Source organism: Chrysoperla carnea, chromosome 3 (genome assembly GCF_905475395.1).
Source record: "Chrysoperla carnea chromosome 3, inChrCarn1.1, whole genome shotgun sequence".
NCBI classification, from domain to species: domain Eukaryota; kingdom Metazoa; phylum Arthropoda; class Insecta; order Neuroptera; family Chrysopidae; genus Chrysoperla; species Chrysoperla carnea.
Genome location: NC_058339.1, coordinates 64,594,966 through 64,614,358, shown reverse-complemented (window position 1 = coordinate 64,614,358; position 19,393 = coordinate 64,594,966). Strand labels below are relative to the sequence as shown.

The 19,393-nt window shown below is 28.0% G+C and overlaps 2 protein-coding genes across 3 annotated transcripts; one reads left to right on the top strand and one right to left on the bottom strand.

The window, feature by feature from the left end:
* Nucleotides 1–4,136: 4,136 nt before the first annotated feature.
* Nucleotides 4,137–10,730, bottom strand: LOC123294511 (WD repeat-containing protein 13-like). 2 transcript variants are annotated; one of them, XM_044875563.1, is made up of 8 exons: nt 10,589–10,730; nt 10,353–10,522; nt 9,601–9,916; nt 9,356–9,522; nt 7,872–8,015; nt 7,395–7,573; nt 7,215–7,336; nt 4,137–6,219 (listed from the first exon to the last, which is right to left on the bottom strand). In XM_044875563.1, the coding sequence occupies exons 1-8, from the start codon at nt 10,668–10,670 to the stop codon at nt 6,035–6,037; spliced, it is 1,365 nt and encodes a 454-aa protein (XP_044731498.1). In that variant the 5' UTR covers nt 10,671–10,730; the 3' UTR covers nt 4,137–6,034. The 2 variants fall into 2 exon arrangements, with proteins under 2 accessions (XP_044731498.1, XP_044731497.1); XM_044875562.1 differs by having other exon boundaries at nt 4,138–6,219; nt 10,344–10,522.
* A 1,595-nt stretch (nt 10,731–12,325) lies between these two features.
* LOC123296989 (ras-related protein Rac1) lies at nt 12,326–18,228 on the top strand. Its single transcript, XM_044878730.1, has 4 exons — nt 12,326–12,512; nt 16,431–16,683; nt 16,747–16,881; nt 17,939–18,228. Exons 1-4 carry the CDS (start codon nt 12,478–12,480, stop codon nt 18,092–18,094), a joined length of 579 nt encoding a protein of 192 aa, XP_044734665.1. The 5' UTR covers nt 12,326–12,477; the 3' UTR covers nt 18,095–18,228.
* Nucleotides 18,229–19,393: the final 1,165 nt, after the last annotated feature.

Below are 19,393 nucleotides of genomic sequence, written 5' to 3'. Positions count from 1 at the left end.
TGAAAATCATTATTTCAAATAATAAGATATTTAAAAATAATAATTAAAATAATATTTCAAACAATTTAAACAAATTTAAATTATTATATTCATTTGTTTAATCGCGTATAAATATTTCAACTTAACATTTATTATTAAAATTATATCAAATTTTCATGATATACCTCTTGATATTCATTTTAATTAGAACCAATTTTAATACGTTCATAACGTATTTTGATATATTTATGCGTAAAAAACATACCTACTGTTCTAAAAGCTACCTACTCCTATTAAAACATATGAAGCTACCATTAAGATCAGCAAACATTGGAGTCTAATATACTACTACTAATTTTATACTTCATATAATTTCTGAAACTCAATTTAATATCTGAAATTATTGCGATAATTTTCGGACAAATAGTTTTAGAAGGTTTGGTCCTTCTTAATAATCAATAAGGTATAAAAACTTCAGTTATTTGATCTTAAATTGATATCCGAGAACATATTTCAACACAAAGCTTCTAAACTCTTACAACGCGGAAGGAATCAACTGAGAAAATTTACCTTCTAACTTTACCATTTTGGGCTCAGCAACCATATGCACGGAATTGATATCAGGAACGATATGATCTTTTTTTTTTTTTTTTTTTAAAAAAAGAAGACCAGAATTCATGTACTAAGATTAAATAACAAAAAAACGTGAAGCGAATTCTATGTAATGATGGGAAATACTTGAGTGGAACATTAGAGTTGAAAAACACCTTAAAGTATCAGCTATAGACAGCAGATATAGACAGCAGATATAGACAGAAGCTATAGACAGGAAATAGAATAGATCAAACTTATAGTAATACAAAAGTTTTGTTAAGAAAAAAAATATTTAAAAAGTATAATTAATAAAAGGTTTTACAGTGTTCGACTAATAAAGAATATTTTTAATAAGTTTCATTAAAATCTGTCATATTTATTTTAAGTTAAATTCGTGCAAATATGACACATACAAAATTTTTTATATATTAATGATTGATGAAGAAACACAATTAAAATGAATATTTAAAAACGAAATCATGTAAATTTGAATAATTTGAATAACAAAGTAAAATGATTGAAAATTTCTGTAGTCTAAAAAAAGTGTATGTACATAGAGGGAGATATGATAGTTGATTTAGTGATTAGACTTTATTAGCCAAAGTCTAAATGAAGCAAAGTATCAACTTTTCACAAATTTGTTTCTGATTAGTGATTATATTTTATTCAACAACAACAACAAAATCTTTATTTATAAAAGAGTATAAACGAAAAAATTACAGCCAAATTGGACAATAAAAACGTTTGCTGTATGAATAGAAAAATACTCATAAAAATTTTTATTCATGTTTTTATATAAATATATATATATATGTACCTGTGTATGAATTAATTAGAATAGGGTAAGTAAAAGAAATCAAAAATTAAAAAAAAAATAGATAAAAGAAATTAGAAAGAACACTGAAAGAAAGTTGATACTATTGTATTATATAATAGGGTATTTGATAGTTTTCTAAGAATAGTGATTAGTTCATGAGGATTAAGGATCATATGTGAGGTATAAGGGGTGGATGTTTTTATGTATTATTGAGTAATCAGTAAAATGTGTTTCTACAATATATTTTTAGTAGGGTAAAAAATTATCCTTTTATCGTAATTTTCATATAAAATTTGTTCTTTAGTTTTGTACGTACAAAACTCTTGCAGTTGGATGTAGCTTTTTCTATATCTAACTCATAAATGGAGCTTGGAGGGTTCAAGATTTCGATGTCTATACAAGCTGCGATAACAAATGATTCTGTCATGAAGAAAATGAAGCAGAAAACTCGCTGCTTCATAACTTATGCAAGATAAGTTAAGCTTAACTAAAATTCCAAAACTAGATGATGCAATTTATGCTCGGTTAAAACTAAAAACTATCGTTAAAAATCGTATTAATTCATTTACCTCAATATCGTCGATGAATTATTATCGACATAATTTCCAACGATCTTGCATGGACAAACTTGAATCCATTCTCTTGGGAAAAGTTTGACATAGAAGCGTTGGACCTTTTGTTTCGTGTAATGGTCTAAAAATATTAGGAACAGTTATTCCATCCTTATAATTATTGAGATGGAACCAAGTTCCCTTGACGAATTAAACAGAAACACTTTCTTTCTCTAGTATACTTAAATATATCAACCTCGTAATTTTTAATTTTGTTTATTTCGATAATACATGTAAAAAGCTCTTTTTGGCCTACATCAAATGAATCTTGCATCCATGATTCAACTCAAGATTTAATTTATTTCTCATAATACAAATTTTTATTAAAAACAGATTATTTCCTTACAGCAGATTATAAGATTTAGCACTGGTCTAAATAGTAAAGGTACTAATTTTTATATTCAAAATTTAACCGATTAAAATATTCAGCTAATATTAAGGGTATTAAACGACTTCACGACACAAATGTACAGGGTGGGGTATAAAAATCAAGTGTTATTTTATCAAAAATTACTCTACTATCAGAAAAGCGCGGGGTGTGCGGTATGTTACAAGAAGTTTCTTAACTCAAAAAAATGTTCGAGTATTTTACGAACAAAAAACACTTGGATTTTATGTCCTCTCGCAAATAAATTGTTACGTATAAAGAAATGATTTTATATGAAAATGAATATTTTATAATCGATAAATCCTTAATATTACTGTAACGAATTATGTTATATTTAACTCTTTGTACTACTCAGTGTTAAAAATCATAATTTTTAGAAGTTCGAAATTAATTAAAAAGTCTTAAAATTACGAAAACACTTCTCATTTATGCAAGATTCGTTACAGTAATTAAATCTTGTTTCATTTCATTTTTTTTCAAATACTGTTCAGTTGATTATGAAATAATTATTAAAATTTCCTAATTTCTATAGTAGTATTTTACGTTTTTTTTTTTTTTTGTGAATGCATTTAATGTCAAATAAGAAAGGTACGCATAACGGACACATATATTTAATTTTTGGAAATATGAATGAAATTTCGAAACAATTTTTTTATCAGATGGCTGTAAAATTATACTCCTCAGTGTATAAGTTATTAAAACATACCTAAAATTTAATTTGAAGTTGTTAGATTTTGTTTGAGAAAAAATATACACATATAATTTACTGAAAATATATTTTTATTTTTCCAAAAAATTAAAGTAACAAACATCCTATTAAAGGACTTATAAAATTTAAACGTATAAAAAATATAAATTCGTCATTTTTATTTAATTAATTTGAATTACTCAAATTTTAAAAAATAATACATTAAAATTAACATAAAAAATTTACCGTCCAGTGTGTTTTAGAAACAAATTCAGCACTAAGAAGACAAACTAAATACTCTTTAAAAAAGCATAATAATATTGAGTACATGTCAATAAAAATTAACAATTACGGCCATGTCATGTACATCATTATTTTTATTTTTGATAATAATAATTTTTTTTTAAATATATTTTTATTATTAGAAAAAATATTTATTAATGTAAAAATTGTTTTGTTTTTCCCAAAAATAAATGAAGTTAAAATTTGTTTATTTAATTTTAAATTACTTAATATTTAAGAAATTTTTCTCTATCAATTTTTATAAGCCGATACTGGGCGAATTAAAAATAAATTCTTAAAGTGAATAAATTTCCCAAAAAAATAAATATTTATTTGTCCGGACTAAAACAAACTAATTTTTGAAAAATTAAAATAATTTATTTATAACTATTACAAAAACACTGGCCTGTATAAAATTATTGTACTTTTAAAATTTATTGATATACCCTCACATAATTAAAATAAAATTAGCTACACAAAATTGAACGGTTTTTTTTATAGAGAAATAACATATGTATTTTGAAAAAACCCCATAAAAATTGATGTAGCTGATTAGAAATGTTGACATCATGCAAATTTACAACTGTAAATATTTTGGAATTTATTTTAACTGTTTTGTGTATATTTCATTATTAATATTATTTTTGTTAAAAGTGATTTTATTAATATAATAATATTAATTTTTACTAGTTACAAATATTACTGCGTTTATTAGATCTTACTGTAATATATTATGAACTTAACATTTTAAACAAATAAACTTCCTAAAAATTCATTATTTGTCTTTTTTTTTTATTCATTACTTCCAGAAAAAATTTGATAGTAGGAGTTTGTAAGAATTTGATTATAAAACTTAACGATAAGTATTCCTGTTTTTTAATAATAACAGAGAAATTCCAAATTTATTGTTTTCCCTTTAGAAAGCTACTATTCCCTATGTCCATGCTTAAAAATTGTAATAAAATTTATATTCTACATATTTCTATTTTTTTATAATAAATACAGTGGAACTTGGTTAAGTGGGACCTGGATAAATGAGAAACTTCCATAACTGAAACACATACTGAGGTCTCAATACTTTGGCAATGAATTCCTATGTTAGTGGGACGAAGCAAACCTCTATATCTGGGATTTGTTTTGATTTTATCGTCATATTTACCTCTACAACTGAAACAGCGAGAGAATTTTATATGCATTAACCTCTGTAACTGAGGACTGAGATAACACCGTTTTGCTTGTTTACTTATTCTTATTCTACCCGCAAATTCAGCACTTAACTTTTTTGATCCTTAAAGACCTTCAGTTTTAGTTTTACTTTACTATCATACGGATTTTGATTTGAAAAATGCTGAAACGAAGGCTCAAATCGTTATCAGTATGTGAAAAACTGAAGTTAATATCCGTTTATGAAAGTGGGAAGACACGCAATGAAGTCTGTGTGCCAAAATCTATACTCTTTGTAGAATAATTCAGAATAAAGATAAAATTCAATCACAGTGTTCTGAAGGACAAGGAAAACTAAAACGTGTACTTATCAGAATATCCTGAACTTGAACAATGTTTGCTAACATGGGTCAAGCAACTTCGTAACAAAAACGTTCCGGTAAGCGGACCGATGCTTAAAGAAAAGGCACAAGATTTTGCGCGAAGGCTCGGTATATTTTTTCTAGCAGCAATGGTATTGATAATACGTTATTTTATTTAATAATCGCATTTTTATAACTAAAATAACCTGTATTCTGACCTCTATTAATGGAACCCTCCGTAAATGAGACACTGAGTAGTAGAATAGTAGAATACCTCTATAAGTGAGATAAATTTGCAGGTTCCTTGATGTTTCGCTTAACCATGTTTCACTGTATTTTTATTTTAGTAAAGTCTTTTGTCTTCTATGTTTACCAAATCATTTCTTCTTTTAGCTTTTAGGATAGAAAATGTAAAACTAATAGTGTCCGACCGAAGCTTCGGCTTCGGCCACCTTCGGCCAAAAAAAACACCTTCGGTCAAACATTCGGCTTCGGCCTGAATTCAGGCCGAAGCCGAAGCTTTGACCGAAGGTTCCTAGCAAACGTCGGAATTGAACGAATTGTTCTAAATGTTATTATTTTGAAATAAATTTCAAGGTAATTTTTTTAATCATCTTTAGATTGACTTCTAGATCAACTTCTAAAGATCATAATCTCTAGATCAACTTCTAGAGATCAACTTTAATATTAAAGTTTTAAAATCATGTTTTTAAACCTTCGGCTTCGGCTCGGCTTCGGTCGAAGGTTGTGGCTATAGCCGATTAATCGGTTTCGGCCAAAAATCGACCTTCGGTCGGACACTAAAAACTAACAAAGCGTTAATACGCTTTCTCTTAAGCGGGAGTTAATATAAAACAGTTTAATAACTCTTGAATTATTCAAATTAAACCTTTCTATTACCGAAATCATATCCTCATTCGCTGTGCTTGTATAATATAAATTGACTTTTAAATATTAATAAAATAAAATCTGTAGATAATTATTAAATATGGAAAATTAACTTTGACAATCAACACAAAACTAGTATGTGGTTACTGGTTACAGCGTTAATTCATTCGGTAACCAATATTGACATTATAAATACTTTGAAATTTAATCGATAAGCAACAAAAATTAATATAATATGAGAATATTTTCTTACTATATTATTTACGAAGCTCTTCTCCAAATAATAACTAAACCTTCTTTGTCGCTGGTGGCTAATAAAGATTCATCATAATTAAAACTAAGACCAAAGGAAGCGTTTGCATGCCCTTGTAAAACTGTTACGATTGCACGATTTGGAGGTCGTTCAATATCCACAAAATATACTTGACCATCATCGCTTCCAGTAACTTGAATAAAAAAATACATTTCAAATTAAAATAAAAAACAAATTGCTTATTTTCATTTTAATAATTCGTGTATATAGAGGTTAAAAGCAAACACTCCACATTTTTTTATTTTGCGATAATCAAACGCACGTTACGGTTTCAATTGTAAATAAAAGTTTCTTTATATTTTTATTTTCGAATTTTATAGAGACGATTTGGGATATTTTTAATTAATAAAATAATGTTTCGTAGCCCATTATTGTAATGTTGATTGGACCATAAAAATCAAAAATAGTAGTCTGGTCTGGTTGCAAATTTTCGAAAACAAGGAACCATAAGCAACCGTTCTAGTCTCACAGCACATAATACAAAGGAGATAATTACTCAATCCCAAATGGTTTTCACTTTCAACGAATCGAAAGCTAAATAATTAAACAAAATTTTCGATATTTTCAAAATTACTCTAGATATTGAAAAATTTTATTCGTACTTTTCGTCTTATATTGTAAAATCATAACATATTTTCGATAAAAATTGAAAATATATTTTTTTTAAATTTGTGTCCCCACTACCGCGCTCATACATCCTCAATTAGTCGGGCACAACGAGTTTTCTGTGTTTTCAATAATTTATTAAGGTGAATTAACTTTAATTTAAACAGTTTTTTTAATTTCCACCGACTAGTTTTGGAGAAATCTATGAAAACATATCATCCATCAACCGTTTTTCCATAAGACCAATGTGCCTACTTTTGAAGTCATTTATTTATTATATAAACGGGCAACCCCCCCCCCCCTCTAAAATTTTTAAGAATTGATTTAGACTTAATCCAACTTCATATAAAATAAAAATCAAGCCTTTTATCCAAAATTGCCCTGACGCTCGTACATCGTACATCCTTAACCGCAACAAGAGCATAATAAAAATTGGAAATTTATGAATGGTTATAGAAAGAGCAGGAATATTGAAATCATATTTTGACAATCGCCTTGTCCTATATTTATCAGTTTACTTACCTACACAGGCACCTTGTCGAAACGACATAATTGGACAGAATGTGGATCTTATCATATTGTTATCGCTTTGTTTATTATTAAAACTCCATTTTAATTGTAGATTCCCTTCTTTATCCATCACCCTATAAAAATTCTAACTTAAGTATTTTTTAACTTAATATTAAAAAAAAAATTGTATACCTAAACAAAGCAAGTTTATTGTTTGAACAATTAACCAATAAACTAGGATCTCTTGCTTCTCTGCTGATCCAAGCTCGCCAACTAATACTTGTAATTAAACAATTATTTCCAGCTATTTGGAATTTTCGCACTTTACGTAACCTACCAGTAATATCACATGTAATAGAAATAATTTCTCCCTAAAATAAATTTAATATATTTAATAACGTTTATTATTTTGTTTTTTTACTAAGCTCTTGTATATAAATTTATTTACTGTCAAAATCTCTCGATTATAATTAACGTTTTTATTATGATACAAATGGCGCAAACTATATATAGACAAATAATTTGTTGAATCAGTTTTAATTAAAGAGAATTGAAAAAAAAATCGCATCAGGAGTCGAACCCGAATTCTTGGATTGTTGTTTATCAGTCACCATTAACTCAATCTCTTTAATATTATGAGAGTATTAATTGTATGAGAGGTATACGAACCTTATTTGTACCAACCCACCATAATTGACCATTTATATCACAACCTATACTAAGTACACTCCCTCCAACACGACAATAGCCTCCTAATGGTGCTCGACCAGTAGATACATTTATAATTCGCAGTTCTCCTTTGTTATTACCAGTCTAGAAAATACTTTATTAAGGCGAAAACAAGATATATTACACATATTTATACCATGTATATGAAATATACATAGTATATTAAGTTTAGTCCCAAGTTTGTAACGCTTAAAAATATTGATGCTACGAACAAAATTTTGGTTTAGGTGTTCATAGAATCAACTAATTAGCCCATTTCCGTATGTCTGTCTGTCTGTCGTCTGTCCGTCTGTCATCACGATTACTCAAAAACGAAAAGAGATATTAAGCTGAAATTTTTATAGTATGCTTAAGACGTAAAAAGTGAGGTCGAGTTCGTAAATGAGCAACATAGGTCAATTGGGTCTTGGGTCCGTAGGACCCATCTTGTAAACCGTTAGAGATAGAACAAATGTTTAAATGTTAAAAAGGTCCTTATCAAAAAATAAACAACTTTTGTTTGAAACATTTTCTTGTAAACATCACTGTTTACCCACGAGGGCGCTAATTAGGTGAAAATTTTGTAGTATGTATTAATATGGGAATATTAGTTATGTGTGTATGGCTATTTAAGAGTGGATATCTTTCTTTATTTACGTGACGTCAAAAAACAAACGATTGCGTCATCAAAACTGTCTATACATGGTATTTCAACAATTAACTCAGTCAATTGTTTGTTTTCACTTGTTTTTTATCTTCTTGCTACTAGTGCAGGTGCTAGAGGGATCGGTATGATTGCATGCAGAAATAAACAAAACTATTTATCTTTTGTCTTTTGAAAGAAAACTGAAATTCGAACAATTAAGACTAATTAACAGGCTTTATTTTTCTGACTTATATTAAGTAAGAAAAATTTGAAGAAAAGTAAAAATTTGGTTTCATAATACAAATATGAAGTATGTATGATTTATATGAGCGGTGGGAATCTGTTTGTGTATACTAGGTTACATATAATTGAGTCACTTACATAGCAGAAGTAATAATTATAATTGGGTTACTTACATAGCAGTACCACTGAAGTTACGGACCCGACTTCTGTGTAATTTTTTCGATTTTTTCTACTTGTTTAAATAATATATAATGCGTTAATCCATTGAATTACACAGTCTCGTCCTCATATGTTATATGGTATATTGTGTTAGGATGGAAAAAGCTATTAAAATATCATGTATGGGAGATTTTGACTTACACAAAATACACAAAAATTTGAAACAAATTTAGAAATTTGGTTTCATAATAAAAATATACCTCCCCTCTCTTTTCACTTTCTGGTCAAAAATAATAAAAATAGAAATTTACATGTCTAATCCCTTCTAACATCTGTACTAAATCTCGAAAATATTACCAAGTTAATTTTGGCAATTTAATTTTATTCTAAAGGATACAATAACAAGGTTACAATTTGTTGGTTGAAATAAACAACATTGTAGCGGGCAAAGAAGTTTATCTTGAATTGATCTTAAACAAGTGCCATTTTTAGAATCCCATAAACGAACAGAACCATCTTGTGAGCAACTAGCAACTAAATCATTACTAGCAGACCAATCACAACCTGAAATAATCGGATATAGATTTGTAAATCCCCCATTTTTAGAATTTTGGCGTTATATAATTAAGGAAAAAAAATTACCAGTAACCGGTTGTGTATGCCCTCGAAGTACGGCTGCAAGGTATGGTTTCTCAACAGCAACTTCACATATCGAAAGCGTTCCATCCGATGATGCACAAAGTAGCCGAGAACGATCATTATTTGCAAATTTGACCATAACGACAGACGACTTATGTTGATCGAAAATGTGATGAACTCCAGTGAAAGCATAATTTTCAGCTATACTGTTTCCACCGACTATAGCTCGCGATGCATCAGCTTGTTTTGTTGGTACTAGACCACTTACAGTTCCTGTATTTTGAATATTCAATCGTGCGTCACCAAAATCACCACTAACCTGTTACAAAATTAACAAAATAATAATATTATTCGACTTTCTAGCTAAACGATATTTTATCTAGTCGTTGAAATAGAAATTAGTATTAGTAATTTTCTATACTTTCTTGACAAGAAGCACAATTCGATAAAAATTTGACAATAAACATTTTTTTAACAAGGGGCACAATTTTACAGTGATTCATTTGACAAAAATAAACTTTGATTATCAAAATTTGTCTTTATTTTCGCCACTTTATTGGACTAACGAAACGACTGGGAAAAAATGGCTCATTTGCTTATGCAAATGTATGAGAAGAAAAACTTAGAAAAAAGGGCAGATATATATCGTATTGCAAGCGGTGCATGATCAAAATTATTAGTATAAAAACAAATAAAATCTTATTTTCGATGATAAGACTTTGTTTATGTAAAGATTAATTTATTACCCTACTAACACTTCGAAGGCTCATGCTACGGCTATGACCTATACTAGGTTGATCCAAAGGTGATCCATATCGTTTTTGCAACAATTGTCCTCGTATTTTCAAATAACTTTTTAAATGTTCAGGTGATAAATTGCGATTCTCTCGTAATAGTTGACTACGCCTACGTATGTAAAGTGTACCTACAATTTATAAAAATTACTTATTTGAAATATTTGATATCTTGAATTTTTTTATAACAATCTTACGAAAGTTTGCATGATTTGGAGCTCTATGAGCATTGTAACGAGCGTCCAATGCAAAAATCTGTTGTTGCCACGCTACAGCCATTTATTTACAAAATTTTAAAAATTATTTCTAAAAATACTGACATGATAATAAACATACTCATTGAAGAAATGACAATATGTCAAAATTTAAATATTATAGTTTGTCAGAAATAAATCAGCCGTTTGGATATAAATTTAATAAGGTGTGTCTAGATTTTAGTCTTATATACAGGGTGGGTCATTTTAATCTATAATGGCTAATAGCTCGTTTTGTAGTTAATCAAAAAATAGTTAAAACAAAAATTGATGAATTTCATGTTATGACATCAGATTTTACCCAGTTCTTCGGGTTTCTTCTATAGTCAATTTAGATCCTAAACGGTAAGAGATAGAATAACACTAAGTTAGAAAGTTAAACCTTATATAAAAAGAACATTTTTCAGCTAAAATATTTTTTCGCAAATCGTCAGCTTTCGGAGAAAATGTGACTTAAAAATATGTCATTATTGCTTTTAATCAAAAGAAAACACGCTAACTGCGGAAAAATGCTTTAGCCAAAAGTTTCCAAGCACAACAGCCTATGTCCATGACTTTGACCTACAATTATTGATAATAATTACATATTTTTAAGTCGTATTTCCTCTGAAAGCTAACGTTTTTTGAAAAAATGTTTTAAACAAAAATTGTTAATTTTTTTATAAGGATCAACTTTCTAATTTAAAGTGTTATTCTATATCTTACCGTTTAGTATCTAAATTGGCTATTAAAGAAACCCGAAGAACTCAATCCAATCTGATGTCAGATTGAACAAGATGCCTCCAATCAAACTCAGCAATGTTTTGATTGATTAACTACAAAACGAGCTATTAGCCATTATAGATTAAAATGACCCACCCTGTATATACATCAAAGCTCAAGTTGGAATTAAAATTTAATTTCCATGGAAACAAAGCTTAAATTGTTTACGTGGAAAATAATATATGTCATTAATGATTTTTGTAGTTAAATAAAAGAAATATAGCTTAATTTAACCTTTCTTTTTATAATAATGAGACGCTATATCACGTTAGAAATTTCTCTTTAGAACAAATTATTATGAAAAAAATTTATTAAGTAAAAAATAGTAGGATATCCTAGAATTGTTAAGCATTTTTTTAATGACACTTCCTGAAGACCTGGCTCTGATCGAATTTTTATATTTAAAAAATTTTATTCGCAACATATAAAAATTCATTCGGGCATATATAAAAAGCTTAGAGGTGCAACACACATTTTCAAGGTGCCTCAAATTTGAATATACAGACAAGTTTCCTAATTAAAAAAATTTGGTGGTCAAAGGTTTCTTTTTAGAACAAATTTAGTTAACAGTAAATAATTTGTATATAAAATATTTTTTAATGACTTATGAATTATTTTATATGAATGAATACACTGAAAAATATTTGAGTAATAAAACTCATTATAATTAATTGAATTAAAATCTCCAATTAATAAAATTAAATTTAAATATCGACGAAAGAGCCGATTATAGTTTTACAAAGTATTAAGGTTGCATAGTGTCTGTCGGTATTTCAGTATCTTGTTTAGCCTTGTTACGGAACGTAGTGAATAATCGAATAATCAATTGGAATTATAAGTTTTAAAGCATAAATTTATCACTAAAATTAAATGTATTAAACTAAAATAAATAATAAAACAATATACAATATTGTAATAATATTATTAGCTAATTAAAGATGTTTTTAAATTCGTTTTAAACTAAAATATTATAAGTACATCAACCCGCCCATAGTATTTTTGGTATAGTAAAAAATTAATACATCGACATCTGTAAAAGCTTGCCGTCCTTGTGAAGTGAATTTTTCAAAATGCAAGCAATTAAATGTGTTGTTGTTGGTGATGGGTATGTATATTTATAAAAGTCATTTGTTTCAAAAACTAATTCCATGGATTCTAATTTACTTCGAAAATAATTTTATTTCCTGTTACTTTGTTTTCGGAAATACGTCTATTGTATGTTTATAAGGTTAGAAGTATACTTACTCATATCTAAGTATTTCGTTGATTGTCTCATACAACTTTATCACTTGTAGCTGAATTTTTTTTTTAATTCACTGTCAATCAAAAAAAAAAGAAAAAAAAAAGAAGGCAAAATTTTATTAATTCAGTTAAATCTGTTTTAATTGACTTTAATTAAGTCATTTTTAATTAGACTTATATTTTTTCAATTGGATAAATATTTATTAAAAAGGCATGGGAGTTGATAATTAATTGATCCTTTTAAATTTGAATATAAATCTTGGGTAGGATCTTTGTAGGAGGTATAACATCATAATAATAGTTATCTAAATTTATTCATATATTAATTTCTAAAATTAGATATAAACATGTCACTAATCTAACTTGTTAATGAATTTGTTATTAGTAGGTAACTAATATTTAAATCCTAAGAACTTAGCAGAAATATTATTAAATTGATTCTAATTAATTCGATACTCGGAAAATCGGTATTGAGAGTTCTTATTTTTAAAAATGTACATTTGATAGTGAAAAATGATAAAATTATGGTTAAAAAAATTTTAAATATATGGTTAAAGAAACATAAACATCAAACACATAATAGGCAAATGTGAAAACATTTTAATTTTATAGCAATTTTTGTTGTTTTACTGTAAAAAATTTTTTATTTTATATTTGAGTTAATCACTTATAAAATATTCTCTGTATTCAGTAGAAAAAGTCATGATCAAAAGTTGAAAAGTTCAATTATTATGAATCATTTGTGCAGTATAAAAAATAGAATTTAACCACAATTATTTTATTACTAGTTCTTTTACTGATTATTTCATTACATAAAGTTTTTCCACCTTCTTTTTTTTTTTTTTTTAATATTTAATTTTATGACTAAAAGCAGCAAAGCTTTCGTTATGATTAGAGCTAACTTAATCACTTACAAATCGTTTTTATTCTTGATTAATAAAGCACAAAATATATATTAATACAAATAGGTTTGATTTCAAAATAAAAGTGAAAGAATGATAACTTTAAAAAAATCATCTTAGTAGGATGGAAATAGGAATGCCAATAGGAATATCTACCAATTAGAGGTGTAAACCAAAGAGACATCAATGTATTAAATATTTCCAAGAACATTACATATTTGGGTAACCACAACTTGGTCCTTTTTACATTTATTTTTTTTGCTTAATTTTAATTTATTTATACAGTAAGTTACTTTAGTATGAATTATATTAACTTATTAACAAAATTTTTTTTTAAATAAAAAATCCGAATACGACTGAAAAGGAAAAAATAAGTCCAGTAGACTAGATAACGGATTTAACAGTCGAGACTTATTAAAGCTCTAAACCGTGTCAAGTCTTCCCAATAACGGGTTTCGGCTGTTAAAGCAACCCCGCCAGCTGAGGAGGGGGTTGACTTTTATTTATCATTTTTAAAGGCCAATAAAAATATTCAAATTTCAATCAAATGAACACCCCCAGCTGGCGATAATAATTCCTACTAATTACAGAGAACAGAAAGTGGACCCGTTTTCAGTAGTTTCAGTTTAGACCATCAGGTTTCTTACTATTTATCAAAATTTTATTAGATATGATATACAAATTGTATAATGAACAAAATTAAATCAGACCGTGTGTTTTTTTTTTTTGCCATGAGCCAGCTAAATCCATGGAATTTGATAAAAGAATAAGGAAGCTCTCGCGACCGGATTTCGTGGACAGGAAAAAACTGGCTAAAGGAATAATAAATAAGATGTTTAAATATTATGTCACACTTCAATACAAACCTTTGTATAAAGCAATAATCAAAAAAACAAAAGTCTTAAGATTTGAATCCGGAAACAATTCGATTTTCAAATAAATACCAATCTGACAGTTTTTAAAGTAAGAGTAAAATCATCAAAATGAACGACTTGAAATATTTTAATTTTTAAGGATGTATGAGCGCCAGAGCAATTTTGGATACAAGGCTTGATTATTTTATGTAAAGTTAGACTAAGTCGAAAATTTTAGTTTGTCCGATTATTTAAATAAATAAATGACTTCAAAAGTAGGCATATTTAACATTGGTATTATGGGAAAACGGTAGATTGATGATATGTTTTCATAGATTTATCCAAAACTAGTCGGTGAAAATTAAAAAAACTTTTTAATTAAAGTTAATTAACATTAATAATTTATTTAAAACACAGAAAACCTGTTGTGCCCGACGTAATTTTGAAAATATCGAAAATTGAAAATTTTGTTTAATTGTTTAGCTTTCGATATTTCGAAAACTAAGGCAGATATCGAAAAATTTTATGCTTGTTTTACGTCTATATTCATGAAGTTAAAAATTCATTATCATAGTTGAAAATAAGGTACAATACCTTAAATAAAAATAGTAAATTACAACATATTTTACGAAAAGCTTTCACTTCATAAATTACATTTGTAATATTTTGTAATTTATTTTTCATTATATAAAATACCCTATTATTTGTTTTTATTCATCGTAAATTATCAATTTGTTCATATACTTATATTAATAATGATAGACGTTCACGATAAAAAAACATTAATGTGTTCATTCGATTACTAGGAGTCAATGGTCAGGATTCAACGGAGTTCTTTAATGAATCATGTTTTTTTAGAATAGTTAATGATATCAGTGTACTCTCACTACAACAATAAACAAATTATTTTTAATTATAACGACGTGTGTGTACTTTATGAATGAATAATATTTTTCATTAATAAAAATTAATATTGGTTTTTAACAGTATCTTTAGTTTTTTTAACTCACACTGAAACATATGGCTATTGAGGCTGAGATTTTATAAGCGATTAAGCATAGATGATCGATTTTTTAAGTCTGTGATACAAAAATTTCAATTGAACTATATAAAATTATGATCAAGTAACAAATTTTTTTTTAAAAAGTTATAATTTTATACAGTTCGTTTACACCTTACACTTATCTCTATATAACTGGATAAAGAATCTATATGGCGTTAAATAAAATTTATGGCTTAAAACAGCACCTAAGAATGAGTGGCTGGGAACTAAATAAAAAAACCATTCAACGCATGCGCGATTATATTCGTCATATAGAGATCTCTTCATTTTTTTAGTTCTAACCACTCATTTGTTGGCGCTAGTATATATCTATATATTTCAAATTCAGACCAATTTCAATACATGGGATCCTCTATCCAGTTATGTAGATAACTGTTATGTAGATAATGATACCTTAAGACTGACTTTAGACTAGTTCTTTTTTCTTGTCACCAGTTGGTATTTTATTCACAGAGTTCACTTTCAATACACTCCATTTACATCCTAGGCGATCTGATGGTTATTTTCGTTGTAAAGCCAATCAAATGATTTTTTTTTTAATTAACTTGCTGGGGCAATTTATTATTTAGAACTTTTACCAGGCATTTGTTTGCAAATACCAACAGATAACTTACTGGTGATTTATTTGCACGTTGATCTTGTGGCATTGTATCCAGATATCATTTGTTTCGCAGTGTTCTAGTACAACATCAAGGGGGGCTCTTTTTTCTTTGCCGAATTTCCCAGTACACCGTTAGTGTTGCATAATTTGTCAACAATAACATGTGTTTCGATACAAATGATGTTTACTTCTCCAGGAAAATATATTTTGACAAAAAACAACTGTTTGATTATAAATGAAATAAATTCGATAGAAATAATAACAACAAGTGTCCAATTAACAGTTTTAGTTTGTATTGTGCCACTGCAATCTTTTAAGGTACTATTTTTCATTAATAAAATTTATTTTCTGCTTTAAACAGTGCCGTGGGTAAAACATGCTTATTGATAAGTTATACAACAAATGCATTCCCTGGGGAATATATTCCAACAGTATTTGATAATTATTCAGCGAATGTTATGGTCGATGGTAAGCCAATTAATCTCGGACTATGGGATACAGCTGGACAAGAAGATTATGACCGTTTACGACCTCTTTCATACCCACAAACTGATGTATTTCTTATATGTTTCTCGTTAGTAAATCCAGCTTCATTTGAAAACGTTCGAGCAAAGGTAATTCGAATGGAAATTTTTTAAAAAATCTTAGTTTTTTTAATTTATTGACTTTTATTATAGTGGTATCCTGAAGTTCGCCATCATTGTCCTAGTACACCAATTATTCTTGTCGGAACTAAATTGGATTTACGTGAGGATAAAGATACAATTGAAAAATTGAAAGATAAAAAATTATCACCTATTACTTACCCCCAAGTAAGTGTAACATATTTTTAATTTTATTTTTGGACTTTTACATTTGTTTTTATTGCATAAGTGTGAATTTTACTTGCGTGTACGCATCCTTACGCGGTTAGAACGATGAAGTTCTCGACTAACCAGAGTTAAATTTATATTGTATTTTTAAAAGAGTGCGATACGAAAGACATGGTTACACATATACAGGATACGCCATCTTTTATGTCGGTATGTAAATATAGAATAACATTTGTCAATCGATTGAGTTCACACCGAAATAATGCTCCGAAATAGTGACACAGCACAGCCGTTCAAATGTGTAAACTCAACGTACATATCGTCGAAAATATCGTGTCCAATAGCGTTGTTTGGTGTTAAATTTTGTTGATCACGTGACAGTGTCATATTGTCAACATTTCGCTCATCAAGACCAAGGCGTTCCAATGAAATCGGTTAGAGAGAGCATTGGCCAGAATCCAAAAGTGCCATATCGTCACCAAACTTGTCTATCTAATGGTTGACACTCAACCTAATTTTTGTAAGAATATTTTGATGACCGACTAGGCCAATTTCACACTCTCTGATGGCGTTAATAAGCAAAATTGACGCATTGGAAGAATGCAGAATCCACACAAGGTCCATGGCATGCCATTGCATGCCCAAAATGTGACTGTTTTGACCAAAACGCAGCAAAAAGGACACTTTTTTGGCCAATAGGGGCGCCACCTGATTGATGTTATATTCAAAAACTAGTCCATATAAATTGCAAAGAATATTTTCCACCTTCTATGAATAAAATACTTATTAATTTTCCATTAGCATCATGTAGATGTAGAAGATTATAAACAAAATTTTTGTATCATTCAAGTTGATTAAAGAATTACAACCATTTACTTTACAAGATATTGAGTATTATTATCATATTATACCAGCGGCTGTCAATCTTTTACTCTAAAATTTCCGGATCCTTTAGGTAAACATTAATTCCTTTTTTGACGTATATGTGCGCGTAAACAAACCACCAGAATTTAATTTAAATATTTGTAATTAACATTGCATAATTCTATTTATTTAGGGTTTAGCAATGGCTAAAGAAATTAGTGCAGTTAAATATTTGGAATGTTCAGCATTAACACAAAAAGGATTAAAAACAGTGTTCGATGAAGCAATTCGTGCAGTTTTATGTCCAGTACAACATGTGAAGCCGAAGCGACGGTGTCAAATTCTATAGGCATTTGCCCCCCGCAGCTCACGTTCTCGCGACAACATTAAGAAATAAGACAATACGTTTTCCCCGATATAAAATAAGTGTATGTTAACATATTAAAAGAAAATTAAAAAAACTTATTGTTCAAAAAATTTGTGACACATAAATTGTTATATAATTGAAAAAAAATTCGTTTAAAAATATATATTAATTATTTTTAATTAATTAGTTATGTAATAATTTTAATTATTTGAAATGTTTTTTAGGTGCATATATTAATTTGTTTGTTTGTTTTTATACAAATGACTTAATTTTTTTTAAAATATATATTCAATTTTATTAAAATATTTGTTAATTGAATACTGTTCTTAAATTATACATATTGAACTGAATTGAAGCGAATAGAGTGTCCACTAATTGATAAAATACGGGCAAACCTTTGAAAATGTTAGGAATATAGAGAAATTTAACGGGAATTACATGTTCGTAAAATTCTCTACAACACCAAAAGTGAAAATTTGTAGGTTTCAATATTTATTTAGTAGTAAAATTGGTAGGACACGAACGACAACTGTTTCAAAGTACAGCAAAATTGGACACTCTGGTATTAAGCAATTTGTATTCGTTAAAGTATAGAATTTCATTTTATTTTCATAAAATCGAATTAATGCCAGTGCATTCCTTAAGTAGTACGATCAATTAAACATACAGTCTCTTATTAAACATATTCCATGGATTGAGTGCTTTAAATTCCGTGCAAATATAACTTAAACCACGCTTAATACTCTCGAATACGAAAGTTCTATATGTAAAAGTTTGTTTTTTTTTTTCGCTTGTTAAACGTCACAAATTAATCTACACATTTCGAAAACGTATTTTTGACTGATTGAACGCACACACATCAATTGTTCCTTCTTCAATAATAAACAAAATGGCATGATACCATCGTGAGCTGCAACGATAATTAAGATTTAATACTAAAATATATATACAAAAATATACATGTATATCTTATACATATGTATATATACAAGAGTCAGCGCAGGGTATTTCAAAAGTGATAAGATGTTGGTTATTAACTAGACTTATACCTCTGGTCATTGATTAGTGGAAATGTTTATAGCAGCACTGTCAATCGTGAATAAAAAACTACGGAACTAGTTTCTATTGGCCTGACAAAATATTAAAGGAATAATTTAAATATCTGTGATAATCGGTTATGGTCCTCGCTGGGGCAGTTATGAAATTCTGGAAAATATCGGAAATGATTGTTAAATTTCATATTTCTTTAACGATAATTTCTGAAGCAAATGTCTCAGCCCA

Bases quoted from the DNA above. Each gene is read 5' to 3' on its own strand.
- LOC123294511 (XM_044875562.1), bottom strand. From the start codon at position 10,670: ATGGCTGTAGCGTGGCAACAACAGATTTTTGCATTGGACGCTCGTTAC. The intron at 9,917-10,343 runs GTAATAAATTAA...ATTTTGTAACAG, and splicing joins GCCTTCGAAGTGTTAGTAGG to GTTAGTGGTGATTTTGGTGA. The intron at 7,574-7,871 runs GTTCGTATACCT...AATTTATTTTAG, and splicing joins GGTGGGTTGGTACAAATAAG to GGAGAAATTATTTCTATTAC.
- LOC123296989 (XM_044878730.1), top strand. From the start codon at position 12,478: ATGCAAGCAATTAAATGTGTTGTTGTTGGTGATGG. The intron at 12,513-16,430 runs GTATGTATATTT...TGCTTTAAACAG, and splicing joins TGTGTTGTTGTTGGTGATGG to TGCCGTGGGTAAAACATGCT. The intron at 16,684-16,746 runs GTAATTCGAATG...CTTTTATTATAG, and splicing joins TTGAAAACGTTCGAGCAAAG to TGGTATCCTGAAGTTCGCCA.